The sequence below is a fragment of the Chiroxiphia lanceolata genome, chromosome 1 (assembly GCF_009829145.1).
Source record: "Chiroxiphia lanceolata isolate bChiLan1 chromosome 1, bChiLan1.pri, whole genome shotgun sequence".
Classification (NCBI taxonomy): Eukaryota; Metazoa; Chordata; class Aves; order Passeriformes; family Pipridae; genus Chiroxiphia; species Chiroxiphia lanceolata.
Window position 1 is genome coordinate 52,436,399 of NC_045637.1, and position 14,786 is coordinate 52,451,184.

The 14,786-nt window shown below is 36.9% G+C and overlaps 1 protein-coding gene across 11 annotated transcripts in view; it reads left to right on the forward strand.

Moving 5' to 3' along the window:
* Positions 1-14,786, forward strand: part of PTPRM (protein tyrosine phosphatase receptor type M) — a 457,694-nt gene that overhangs the window by 99,693 nt on the left and 343,215 nt on the right. For all 11 annotated transcript variants that reach the window (XM_032690775.1, XM_032690785.1, XM_032690804.1 and 8 more), the window contains exon 2: positions 1,337-1,459. In XM_032690775.1, the coding sequence (XP_032546666.1) occupies positions 1,337-1,459 (123 nt within the window). The remainder of the gene's footprint in view (positions 1-1,336; positions 1,460-14,786) is intronic.

The following is a 14,786-nucleotide window of genomic DNA, read 5'->3' on the forward strand; positions in this document are numbered from 1 at the left end:
CCAAACATGGTGTGTCTGGAAAGGCCAATGTAATGCTCTCACTGTTAAGAGAATAAAAAATTAAATTATTCAGCGACTGCATATAAAAATAATTTCTGTTGAAGATTATATGCTTGCAAAGTTCTTGCCATGATTATCAAATATACAGCTGGACTAGCCATTAGGAAGGCTGGACTTCAGTTAGGTGAAGTTTGTCAGGTATAATGAAATTTTGCCTTCTATTCTGCATTTTGTTAAAGTATTCTGTAATGCCATTTTCTATGAAAATTTAGATTTTTGAAGTAATTTTTAGAGCTACATTTTGTCTGTTTCCTATTTTAATATAGCTTGGCAAGGCTAAGCTACTGTGCCTATGGAGAGATAGCAAAGATGATGAATAGCCCTAAAGTTTAGTTTTGTTTGAACAGCTGCAGAATTTCCTTTAATATGGGCAGAAATATCTGTGACTGGGGTTATATTTATTTTCCCAAATAGGAAAGATGTCATTCTTCACTGGAGTGAAACATCAAATAAAACAGAATTTTGTAACCCCGTGTTAGTCTCCTGTTGGCTGATAACGACGTAAAAAAGCTGGAGAAGTTTCCTCTGTACCACAGGATAAAAAGCAAACCTTTTCCGTTTTCTTGTGGATGATGTCAGAATCTGTTCTTCTAAATTCAGGATGTTGGTTTTTTCCCTACCTCAGCCTGAGATAGAATGGGCTTTTATAACATGTTATTCTTTTCTAATTTACTTAGAAGAGAGTGAGAAAAAAAAGAGGAAATAATACTGTTTTCTTTCTAAGAGCTTGAGACTAAGCATAGATTGACATTTTGCAGCAGATGTGCTGTATTGTATCAGAGGCCTTGATCCCACCCCTGCTGGTACTTGTTTGCATCGCAGCACACCTGGGAGCACCTAGGCCTTCCCTTACTTGGAAACCAAGATACAGCAATAGGAGCTGATGTTCCCACCCTTATGGTTTTCTTCTAAAATGTAGGTCCTCAGGCATGAAATAGTTTGTTTATCCCAAGGAATGCTAATATTGCAATCTTTTAATATTCTGAGTTTTGCTGTTTTTTATTTTACTGTTTAGTTTTTGATACCTGATGATTACATCATAAGAGAAAATTTGTCTGCGGTCCTAAATCTGCTTTTTTACCTTTGGGATTTTGTTTTCACGACAAGAAGGTTTTATGCCCTCTCAGAAAGTGATGATTACTAAATAGATAAATGTTTGTATTAGAAGATGCTTAAAAAGGACACAGCCTGCATTGAATGATGTTTCAGTGGTTAGGATTCATAATCTGTTATCCGCATACCTTGTTTAATTTTTCTCTTTGTGTTTCTTTAACAGGATGCTGTACTTTTGACGAGCCTCTCAGTTCCTGTGGCTATAGTCAGTCAGATGATGATGATCTTAACTGGGATCAGGTGAACGCACCGATAAAGCCATCCTCAGGTCAAGGGATGCCATCGGGTTGGTCTTTATTTTGCTTTGTTTCTCTTTGGTGTTAGCTTGTTTATTCAGCATTTCTTGTCAGTGCTTTTGTTAAAGTGCTGCTTCATCTAAATCTGTTTGTTAATTGCAATCCTCAGATCTTTCAAGTGATTTTTATGAGGGGTATTTTGCAAATCAAAGGTTTTCTTTTGTTATGTGGGGAATATAAAGGTTAGAAAATAGAAGTAGAAACTTGGTGTCATCAGAGAAGGTAGAAAGAAAACAGAATGGTGTCATGAAAATGAATCTGAAGTAGTACTAGAAACGGGCAGACGGGACTCCTGAGATTCAAAGGAAGAAGGACTAATAAGAGATAAAACAAAGATGGCCTTAGGCATTTTCATTGAAAGAGATATTAATCAAAATCTGCTATGAAAAGAAAGAGAAAAGGAGGTGAGAGAAAAAGCAGAGCTATCCCAAAACAAAGGGTCTCAATGATAATATGCTTGTTGCATTTAAAAGATGTTTGTGATACTATTAGTTAATGTATTTTGTGCAGTGCATGCAGTTGGACCTTGTTCCATAGCAACAACCCTTGCATTCCGCTGAACTATAAACTTACTCTGTTAATGCAATCATTCCTTTAGGGCTTCACCCACACAAATTTGTAGAATCTGTCCATTGGTTTTAAACTATTCACTAACCTAAAATTTGCCAGTTGTTCTTTTTTTCTGGTTTTTACTAGACATGTTAAGAGTTCCCCCCATGTACTGATTTCCATCTCCTGGGAGATGACTGCCTTAAGCCCAGCTCAGCATCTGCTTTGGCTTTATAGACTGAACCTCCTGTGACTATTATCACCTAAAAGTAGGCGAAATGAAAAGACCACTACATAAAATCACTGATTGTAGCATTGTGAGACTTCTTCTGCATTAGCCTCGTAACAGTATAAATATATCCATAACACTTAGAACTAGTTTTTTAATAAGGCAATTAGGAGATAAACAATGTGAATGTTCAGAAGAGACTGTAAAAACAAAACCTTAACATATGCACTCATCAATAATGTACTAATAAATGTACCAGTGTATGATGTGTACCAATTGTCCTTAGGTATCTTTCACTTACAAAAATGCTTCCGGTGGTCTTCACTGTAGATTTGTCAATGCTGCCCTGTGTTGTGGACATCTTATCTGAGGTTCATTGCTGGACTGAAATACCTTTTCCTTCAGCATCTTGTTTCCTCTGGCAAAGGCAGGACTCCCAACTTCAAGATGAATGTTCAGTTTATCTGGCACTTGGATCATCCTTCTAGGATAAGTTCATTGTCCCAGATAAAGGAGGTTCTTTCAAATTCCTTTTTAAACTGGCTTTTGTCCAGTGGTCTTGGCATATACTGCTAAACATTTTCTGAACTGTTTCATTACTGCTTAATACTGTTTCTCAAGTTGGAGCTAACACACATAGCTTATCAGTCATCTTGGCTTTCAGTACAAGGTATACATTCTTTTTCTCAATCACTGGAAATTCTCTTTTTATTCCAAATTTCATTGATTACCACACTTCAGTTTTGTGAAGGCAGTTGTTGGTATGTGATGTTCAGTCTTCTTGGCAGATAGAAGAGGTCCAAATCAATGTTCTCTTCTGTGATGACCACAGGCTTGAAGATGTTTTGGTTTGTTTTCCCAGTGGCAAGAGTCCAGACTAGGGACTGGCGTTTCTATAGAGGGAAAATGATACATATAATTTTATTTATCTGATATCATACAACTTGTTTCTTTTTCTATTCCTGCCTTTTTATCAGAACTGAAATAATGTTCTGATGATCAAGTAAAAAGGTATTAAATTCGGTAACAAGTTGTATTTACAGTTTGGGGAGTTTTATTTCTACCCATAAAGGAAGTGAAATATGCTTTGGGAGCCTTGGGTCAGAAGATGAACGAGTTAGTCTGAGGAGGGTTGAGGATACTGGTGCCTTAAAAGGTCAAAAACCCCTTGGAGAGGGAAAGAAATGCTCATTTTTTGCAAATGAGAAGCAGTTGTCTAAGGGCACAATTCAGTCAAGTGGTATCTAATTTTTCCTCATAATTTCATCTAAGCAGTTTTTTCCTGTTCTTGTTCAAATCATCATCTTAATGATTTTAATTAGTTTTCAGTTAGCCTTAGCCAGAGGGTTATGTGATACACTTAGAAAATGGTTTCAAGTAGTTTGTCAGCAGTTTCTGAGCTACATATTTTAGAAGAAATAACTTCAGATGATAATGAATAGAACATCTTAGATTAATGGTTTGTGGGGAATTCTTGGCTTGAAAGCAAAATGCTTTATGCAACAATGTTGTAATACTAGACTGAAACAAGAACTCTCAGTTCAGTACTCCCTTGTCAGTAGAAAAAAATTAATGCACGCAACATTCCTAATTTCAGGCAACATGCTTCAGTAAGTGAGTTGATGTCAATATATAGTATTTTGTATAATTTGGTGGCTGTCAGGGGGGAAAGCACACTAGTTATGGCATTTGATTTATTTTAATCCACATGAGACTGTTGAGAGCATAGCTGCACTTCAGATAGATAAATATTTTGGCTTGATATGTTATTTCAGTGGGACAAAAGAAATGTCATATAAGATTCGTGCATATGTGTACATGCTTTAATGTGCACATTATCTATTTACATGTTTGTGAATATTAATAGTTCTTTGAGAGATCTTGTTTTAGATAAAAATTGGAGAGATATATCAAAGATAATAATAAAAACTTTCTAAAAGTATTTCTTACCGTGCAAGTCGGATTGTTACTGTAGCAGAGAAATATGAAGTTATCACTACTGAAGTAAATAGGGTGGTAGTACTCTAATTTTCTTGATAAATAAAAGCATGGCCTTTAGTGAGTTAGTAGTAATCTGAAATTGTGTTAAATAGACCCAAAAAGTAATGACATGTATGTATTTCTGTATATATTTGTATGAATTAAATGAGAGTGGTTAATTCATTGCTCTTCTGTTTCAAGTGTCCTGTGAGTCAGATGGAGTAAATGCTGTAGGAAGAGCAGCTCTTCCCTTTTCTCAGCCTCTGTCTTTCTCGTTGTCTTTCTGTTCCAAGAATGTGTTTAGAATAGTGTTCACAACTATAATTATAGAAACACTTAGTCATTATTAATGCCATCTTGCGTTATCCGACAGAACAGTTACAGCGGTTTGATATTAATGTGTTTATATAATACACATTCACAATTACAGTTGACTGTAAGTCCTCTAGTTGTAGTCCAGTGAAGATGTCTTCAGAAAAATATGCCCAAACAGTACATTATGCTGTTGGCAAGGTGTGGGCTGCAGGAGTGGCCTCTGCAAGAAGAGGCCAGCGGCTGCCCTGTGTTGGACACATCTGATTCCAGCTGTCTCCAGTGGACCCACCACTGGCCACAGCTGAGGTCCTGGTGGCACCTCTGAGATAGCATGTTTAAGAAAGGGTAAAAAACACTGGGCAGCAGCTGCCAGAGAGAGGAGTAAGAATATGTGAGAGCACCAGTCCTGCAGGCACCAAGACAGTGAAGAAGGAGGGGGAAGAGGTGCTCCAGGTACTGGAGCAGAAATTCCCCTGCAGCCTGTGTTGAAGACCATGGTGATGCAGGCTGTCCCTCTGCAGTCCTTGGAGGCCCATGGTGCAGCAGAGATCCACCTGCAGCCCGTGAAGGACCCCATGCCAGAACAGGTGTGGATGCCCTGCATCCACAGCTGCAGCCCATGGAGAGGAGCCCACACAGGGGCAGGATTTCTTGCAGGACCTGTGGCCTGTGGGCTGCCTACACTGCAGCAGTATACTCCTGAAGGACTGTATGCCATGGAAAGAGACTTTTTTTTTTGAGATATTTAAGTGCATTGTATTAATTCTGCTACAGGAAGTCATCACTGACAGCGATGCAATTAGAATGTTATGGATTACTGATAAGAAATACAAATATTGTCAAGAGTCTGCTCTGTTTGTCATTTGCTGGATATAATTTTATTCATGTCCATGTATTTTTTTTATGAAACACTGTGTTCAGTTGTGTAAAATCTTTCCACAGTGTTTTGCAGTTCCAGCTGATTCCTAAAGAACAGTAGCATAATTTTTATTCAAGGCAGTGGTTGGTTTGATATCTCTAAGGGGATGTCACTGCGTTTGCAATGAGTCACTGGCATCGGCCTTTCATTCGTTTTAAAACAGTTCAAATCCAAATAAAAATCAAATCTTCACAGGCTGCCTTTCAGTGCATTGAAAGGATGTTTCCTGCAATGAAACCTTCTGTGTTTAATATAGTGCTGGTTGTAGCCAGGATGAGGATTCTGTTTGTGCTATTTGAGGTGAAAATAGATGATTTTCATGGCTATATGTGATTTTTTGAATGGCCTAGTATGCTTATTTGTATTCTGAATATCTGATGTTGCATAATGTTTAGCAATGCCTATGCAACGTCTGCAGAAAATGCTTATATTAATTATTGTTTTAAATGACCTACTAACCAGACATGCATAGCTAGCAGATGTCCTATAAACTAGACAGTGATTCAAAGGAGTATTTTATATTGTAGAATGTGAAGTAGTTGTGTGAAAAATGTACATTATTGCTTAATTGTGCATAGAAGAGTTGTGATCCATTTTAAAAAGACAGATAAAGTGATCAGTTGGCAAACGTGCGGTTCAAGCCAATTCTAGTGTCTTACCATGTGAAGTTGTAGTTCTTTTGATTTTCCATTGTGATGAATACTTTGTCATTAAATATTTTTTAGCACTGCATTGCATTTATGTTTTATGTTAGCGGTGCTGCTTTTCTTCTGTTTTCATTCGTATTGAAGATAATCCAGTATATGTCTTATTCAGTCTTGTTTCCCCCAGATTACTTTAAATAGCTGTATTTTTAATTCATTTGAATGCTATCAAGAAATAACATAAAGTACTATCAAGGTGTGGGAGTTGCAGCTTGCTCACTGTGTTAAAGTTAAATTTTTTCATAGAATTTTCTAGACCTGGAACACTAGCATGTTTAGCATTTTATTGCACATCCAGGTAATAGCTGCAGCCATTAAGGACGTGCCTTTTGGCAAAGCAGCTCCAGTTCATGTTGACACATTCAAACCAGTTTCCAATTAACTGTGTAAATTAATACCAGTTGCTGCCAATATGGAGCAACATGGAGATCAGACCGAGCAAACTGCCAGAATAGGGACCCAGCTACCTCTGTGCTGCCGTGCAAGCAGTGGAGGGGTTTAGCTACTTTAAAAACACACCTAAAGACTTAGTGAGTAGGGCACTTAACACGTTTGTTCAAAAACCAGAATAATGCCACCAGCTATGTCTGAGGTATTGCTTGTTGTTATAACTTACAGGAATCTTACAGTCATTTTTGTAACTTCTGATCTGACTTACAGATTTCCAAACCTGGCACAAATTCTGTGTTTATTACAAACATTGAGTATCCAATATTCTTGCAGAGGGAAGTAAAAGATTAATTAACATCAGAAACCCATTTTCTGAATCACTGGCAGATAATGTTCTTCGCTTCCTTAACTCTAAAATAGACAATTTATTTTAACATATTTTGCCTACAAATAAAGGCTAATACAAAAAGCCTAATAGCTTTCAAACAAATTAGTGCTAATGATTTCCTTACTCTTTCGTTATAGACGTTCTCTACATATGACTTTTTAGTTTACACTTTTTTCTTCTTTTATAGAACAAAATATTTTGAATATGAACAGTGTGGCTCATGAGGTAGTACTTAACATAGATTACTGACTTTCAAATTTTCATTTGAAGCAGTGGGGTTTCTGTAGTGTTCAGAACTAACTCTGGGATATCAGTTTTCTTGTTTGCTTACGAGTTGCATCAGCCCTCCCATATTTGAGTACAAAATTGCAGAACATTCTGCAACTCACGGAATTAAGTGGGAGACATTGTATTAGAACCACCAATAGATGATAAAGATTTGTTAAAGATGTTTGGCTGGAAAATGATGATATAATAAATTATGGCATTTTTTTAATATTTGAGGAACTCTCCTCTTCTGTTGAAGACAGACAGAGGCTATATGAAAGATCTGGGAAGTCACTTCTCATTAAAACAGAGTATTCTCAAAATAACCTGAAAGATAAAGTTGACTGCTGAGGGTAATTCTGTGTAACACCATGTAGTGCTGCAGAGTGCTAAGCAAGTCCTCTAGCCTAATTCATTTACCTTGCTGTGATTACATGTCTCCTGCTGAGGTTATATCTAACACCTGCCATCATATATGCTGAGAAGCAGCTACCATAATAAGCTAGACACTGGAGCTGAGTTTACAATGGATTTCTTGACAACAAAAATGTTTAGGATTAGAAAGTTTTACTGTTATATACTGGAAACCCAGTCTCCCTCACCATCTTCCACCCATAGTGCCAGACACTATCCTGCTGGTTAAGTGCATCAGAATCTAGTCTCATATTTCCCTGCTGCATTAAAAGTAGAACTACTCTGAATAAGTGGGCTTTTGTTTGTGTGTTTGTTTTCCCTTTCTGGAGTATTCATGAGGAGTTCCTTCCGATGAGGTAGGAGTACCCCAACAGGAGAGAGGAAGTTGAGGTAAGAGAATCCCAACAGGAGAGAGACAAAGTGCTTCATGTTGTAAAACCAGTAAAAAAAATATTTTTTTTCATTACCTTCTGGTGAATTGGCATTTTTCAAGTGGAATATTGGTCTGGAAAAGAAAAATGAATTTACTTCTGGTGGGGGCTCTTGGTTCAGGAAAGACCACGAGTATATATACCCATGTCCTGGGTATATGCCCAAGGCATGTAAATGTACCTCAGGAAGCTTTAATCTAGGTAGTTTGAGACACTGTAAAATTATAAATGAAGTAGCACATGCTTTAGTGTAGGGTTCCCTAGGTACTCAGTGCTGAAGGCATGTTACTGCACCGTGCCATGGCTGTCTCTCCTGAAACCGCTACAGTTTCTGCTCTAGTTTTAGCAGACTTGTGTTAAGTAGCAATACAATTTTTGTGCTTTTTGCCTGGCTATTCTCTTCTGTTGAAAAATGAAAATACCAGTTCCTGCAAAGCTGTGGCCAGTAAAAAGCCTGTGAGGAATGCAAATAAGCAGTGAGTCTGAAGATCCTCCTCTAGGAGCTGCACTCTCTACATTGCAGGATCAGGAGGAAAGAGAATAACCAGAGTATTCCTAAATAAGCTTTTTCTTGTTTAGTAATTAATCTACTGGAAAAAAAAGCCTCTTAATTTCTTGCAGTCTTCAGGGCTTTTCTTTCAGTCTCATACTTATCCCATTAGATTTCTTCTCATCCATCCTGCCCTTTAGAAACTAATAAAGTGTGGATCAAAACCTTTCCTTATATCTACAGGCTTAAAAGTGGGGAATGTGACTGCCTCCATTTCAGAGCCTAAGTCAGTTGTTTCCTGAGCTGGAAGTCAGTGGCAGTGAGCTGGAGATGGATTCCATCACTCCTCTTTAGGAGCACAAACATTAGGGTTTTTGCTGAAATTTAAGAGGGATTTCTTGTCTCAGTTATATTTATGGGAGGTTTTTTCATCCCTTCTTACAACACTTAATTTGTTGGCAAGCATTTATGACTGATAGTATGTTGTTAGCAGGTCTAGCTGTGACTGTAGTAAGAGTGGCCAAAAAATCATTGATTTGAGGCAGAGGTCATTAAATGCTGTATCAGAAAGCTATTTGGCAAGCCTGTTGTTCGCAGAATACTGGTTCTTTGGGTTGAATTTGAAATTACTCTGAAGCACAAGATAGTGGTAAAGAAACCTTCTTTCTCATCAGTGTCAAAAACCAGGCCTGTATGCTGATATTTTCATCACAGTTAAAAAACAATGTGTTTTTACCATCTCCTGTTATCTTTCTTCTTTTACCAGAGAATTATGTGGTTTAAATTACTTCATTAACCTTAATCAAGCCTCATAGGAAGTGCTTTTTGTAGTATTTTAAAATCTGATACCCAGTAGAAGTGTACTGGAAAATGGCTAAAATTTTGCAGACACTTAGTGTCTAGGCATAAACAATGCTTTTCCAATGAAAGGAATTGGTTCAGCCAAAAGCAGCACACTTAGGAGACTACGTATTGCCACCTAGAATTTCTGCTTCCAATGTGTCTTCAAGTGCTCACAGATTTCTACACTTTTTGGACTTTGCTTCCAAGTTGGGGAGAGTCATATGGCGGTTTGTCATGTGGCAAATGTGGCAGCAGAGCTCAGTTATTGCACAAGCAAAATGGTTGGGTTGTATTTAAGTCCTCTTGTATTTCCCAACATATCAGAAACAGTCTTAATCCTTTATATATACTTACAGAACTCAGAGTCAGGAAGAAGGAATTAAAAGGTTTTCGTGGAACTTCATGAGCTGAATTAAAGAGCTCAGTACTTTTGTTCTCAGTTTTAAAGCAATATAGTTATTTCCCTCACCAGCTGACATGATGCTTTCTGCATCTAGAAGTCACATTTCCAATCAGCTGTATTTCAGTAGCATGACGGAAAAAAAATCCTATCTGGACCTCATTGAAAATGTAATGATGTACACAGCCATTTAATGAGAAAACAGGTGCAGGTAATTATCCAAGTGATAATGTTGCAGCAGCTAATAACATCAGATATTTGTGATAATTGCATGTGAGCAATTGATCACAGTTCTGTGCTTCTCACGTTACAGATTTGCAGAACACCTTTCAGTACACATGTATTCATATTAGAACCTGGGAGCCACAGATGCAGTTTTCTCTCCAGTATCTTCATATACTACGATTTTGCGTTAAGTTTAAATATGACTGTGTTGTTACTTAAATTTTTACGAGTTTGTTTTTCCGCGTGCTTTAGAGGGGAGAAATGTGCTTCCGCCAAATTTGAGTTCCTGATTTCCCCATACTCTTACAGCATTTACCTCTTCCAGATGTCATAGTGAAATCTTGTGCCATTCTGGTTTCTGCTGAAGGATGACATTAGTTGCTGTGTTGCAGCATTCAGCTCTTCCCAACACCCCAAACACTTTCACATCAGAAAAAGGTGAGCGTGACACCTGGATTCATAAAGGCACACAGAAACCAACAGTAGGATAAGAGTAAAATTAAGGTGCACAGGTTCAAAACAGTGATGATGGAAACTCATTGATAGATAGATTGGAGCATTTTCACCTGGTCCTGAAAGCACCTAAGCACCTATGTAAGTCACACTGTAATGAAGAGGAGTTCTCCAAGTGCCTGATGTGTGTGCAGCTGAGCATGGTGGCACCATCCTGAACCCAGGAGTCAGAGGTTGTTTTTCCCAACATGTCTGTCTCCTGACAAGAAATAGATTGAAGACCTAGGAACAAAGGGGTGATCCTAATGTATTCTCTTACTTATGTGTTGAGAGCTAGAAAAGAAGGGAAGGGAATGAAAATTTGCTAAAGAGGCAAATTTCTTTCTGTGCAAGGCCTGCACAATAAGACCACTGCTCAAAGGAATTGGAGATGCTTCTTTCTGAAACTTTTTTATATTCATATCTTACAGTTGCAAGGAAATGGCTCTTCCCACGATGAGAACCTAAGTTGGTCATTTGCCCTCTTTCTGCACATGGAAATGTTGTAGGGAAGAAATCAATGAGAAATCAATCTATAGAAGAGAAATTAAGATTTGCCAGGCATTTGAGAAGGCTCTGGAAGGAAAACAGAAGGTGAAGAGAAGCAGGTCCCTGGTCCAGTCTTTTGCCCCTACAGTATTTCAGAAATTTTCAGTTAATAGAAATCATAGCCAATTGCTGTTTGAGTGGCAGACAGCACTTACCCTGTGGTTCTCACATCTTAGGAAAAGGATCCTACCATTGTGCTGTTTCTTGAAAGGGCAGTGTCACAATCTCTTACAAGTGATATCCCAAGAAAAAACTGAAAGAGAGGACAGGCTTTTGGAGGAGGATTCTGGACTCTTCTGTATCCCAAATAAGAAAGTGTGGTTTTGTGGAAGCTAGCAGGGTACCTGAAGAATGGGATGTAAAACTTGCCGCTTTTCTTGGCATTTCCTTATGAGGTTTCCTTATTAAGCAATGACACTTTTGAAAATTCCAGGATGATAGTTGATGAGGATCCTGTTCCAAGGAGATGAGTTGGATATTGTGCACCGACTCTTGAGCTAATGCCTCTCAGAACTGATTAATCTAAAAAGCATCAGGCAGGACAAGGTGAAGATGTTACCTGAGTTCTGGAAGCTCACTGTGTAGCAGCAATAGTAATGATTAGGTGTCAGAAACAAAAAAGTCATCATATTCTAGAGTAGACTTGATTAGCAACAGCATTAAGTTTCCTTCGTGAGTGCACCATGTGCTATGTGAAACTTTTAAGGCAGCCTGTGGCCTTCAAATTTTAGTGGAATAAATGGATGTACCGATTATAAAAATATGTGGTATTTTTCAGCAATCACATTTAGATGTTACGTTGGCTATGGTGTTCTTACCGTGTTTAATTTTAGTGTGAGGCACATTGGTGAAGGCAGAAAGTTGTTTAGAGAAATGTCAATTCAGACACTTTACTTACATGGCTTGCAAAATGCAAGCAGCTTTAGTGGCAGATTTTTTTTCCTGCTTTTTAGTGTAGAAGTACTAACAACTATATAATTAGTAAGAATTTAATTATTGTTTTAGTTACAGCAAGGAAAAGCTATATTTTGCAAGGATATATTATAGTGCCTGTTGAATTGAAATTATCCATGTTGTAGATTGTATACATCGAGTTGTACTTTTAAGGTAACGGAAAGTATTAAAACAGATCATTTTAGCTCCTGTGCAAGTCTATAAAGAAGCAAATTTCAATTAAAAAAAGAAAAAAGAAAAAACCCATGGAATACACATTGGATACTTTCTGTATGTACCAATGAAGTCAGGATTTTTACATGTAAAAAGTGAACGTATATTTGGTGTGGTCTTCACAGCTGCATAGCACCAGCAGTATGACAGTATTTCTCTGGTGGTACACATCTATTTTAATTAACCTTGTTCAGCCTCCCCTGTAGTTTCATCATTCTTGTCTCCATCTTCTCTTGAAGCCTAAATGTATGGGAAATGCCTCCAACTCTTGATTTGACATTCTCTATAGGTTCAGTATAAGGTTCAAAATAAATGCATCCGTTTCTATCAGGTTATTCCCCTTTATAGATGGTAGATGTCATTTTCACTAAACTTCAGTATGTTCTGACTCAACAGATCATAAAGAAATCTTCACCAAAGTGTTTTATTTCTGGAATCTAAAATCTACAATTGTTATGATATACTGAAAGATACTTAGCAATGCACATGTGAAATTACCCAAACAGAAATAAAAAGTTTTGTAGGTTTGCTTCCAATTAATGAATTTGCCTTTAAAGTTCCAGAAAAGTGCTCCTCTGAGATCTTTTATTAACCCGTATTACTGTCATTCAAATAAAAATCCTCCTTTGGAAAAGCTACTAAAGCTACTTTGCCACCTGTAATATGGAAATAAAAATGGATACTGCAGTGATGCTACTATTTATCTTTTGTGTTTGGCAAATAAAACCTATGCTGTGTAATATAGCATAAAGAATATAGAAAATCCTCTGGTATAATCTCAGATTGTCTAGTTTCTTTCACTGGTGAATTTTATTCATATTGAGAAGAAAAGCATTTGAAATTATGTAACCCGAGGCCACTGTTTTGTGTATAAATAGGTAGGCTGCTTTTATGATGAAGGTGTGAATTTCCTTTATTTTACCATTTAAGAGCCTTTCAATACTATTGTAAAGCTGAAGCCTAAAAGAAGTTCTAATTTTTGTGCTACATTTGTTAAATGACAGATCTTTGCAATGAAAGCAAACTTTAATTGCCAAAAGATTTATTCATTTTTGTTACTTTGAGATTCTGGGGTCTTGTTACTTCAAGATTCTTTTCTTTTTCCTATTCTACACACTTCATGTGCCATTCTCCCTTCCTGGGAGAATATATTTATGTACAAGAAGAATTTAATTCTCTCGTTCTTCTGCTTTAAGCTCAGTATGTTCATGAGATTTTTGTGTACAGAAAGTCTTCATATCGCCTCCCTAAATTCTGCTGAATTCTCTAGCCACACACAGACTTTACATTTTACATCAGCTGTCATGTTTGTTTATCATGTGCCAAATTTCTCTCTTTACCACCTCTAAACTCAAGGTGGTTTTTCTGAGCATTGTTATTTTTCAATGGATTCATTTCCTAGAGAAAGCTTTGTTGATGTACAGCGTTTAAACATGTCAATGATGCAGAGTCTAGGGAAGCAGAAACTGTTAAATTCTCTAAAGGATTCTGGGATATCCTTTTTTACCTAATAGTTGCCTGAGCTTTGCTTTGCTTTGCCTATTAAAATGTGTTCCTTTATGTTATTCCTCATTTAAAGAAAATTTGATGGAACATTTGAAGATAGGTCTAGAAAAGCACACACATTAATATTTATGGCTGCGTGTATTTTGACTCTGGAAGGCCTGACTAGCAATTGGATATAACCACGTTGATGATTTTCAATACATCTACTGAGCCACAGGATATTCTGAGCAAGGTAGTTGCCTTTACTTTGAAATGAACACATGAAGAGATTTGGTTTCACTTGGCTTCTGCATGCACAGATGCATTACTTATATTCAAGATAAAAAATATTAGTCTGCTTTTTTCCAAGGCATTCTTCAATACCTCAGTACTTAATACAAAGCTGTGTAACACCTGCTTCTTTCCATATCAAGATTAAATTGTGAAAAAGCATGGTTTTATTAACTGATAAAAATTTTCTGCAACTTTTTGGTTACTAATTAAGTGCAAATAGCAGATGACACTAAGTTTTGCCCTGATCTGATATTCTTTGTCTACAATTCTGAAGTTTGTTATACATGATGTGTTAATTATAGCATTGTAACGAAAATTTTAATTACTGTTTTTCTTTGTTCAGTACATTCTTTCTTACAGCGTCAAAAAGTATTTTACATCAAGTATTCTTATGGTCTTTTACAAGACCCGTATCTCATTGTTAGAAAATTTCTAAGTAATTTTTTTTTAATAGAAATGTTTTATTATAATAAGACGAAACTCCCTTATGGAAGTTATGAGGAGAGCATACTTGAAATTTAAACAAGATGTTTATTTTTAGTAATGTAAGGACTGAAAAAACGGACATTGTATCCAACTGGGGGCTGAAGATGAATTACAGTTACCATGTCTATCACTGCCATTGGCTTCATCTGAACCTTATTTTCTTTTGTTAGGCTAGATATATCCAAATGCTCACAACTCAGTTGTAGTGCACTGTATTTTGGGAGTATAGATTGCTTGTAATTCAAAATAATGATAAACTTTTAAGCAGAGAACATGATCGAATAATTTTTCGGTTTCATT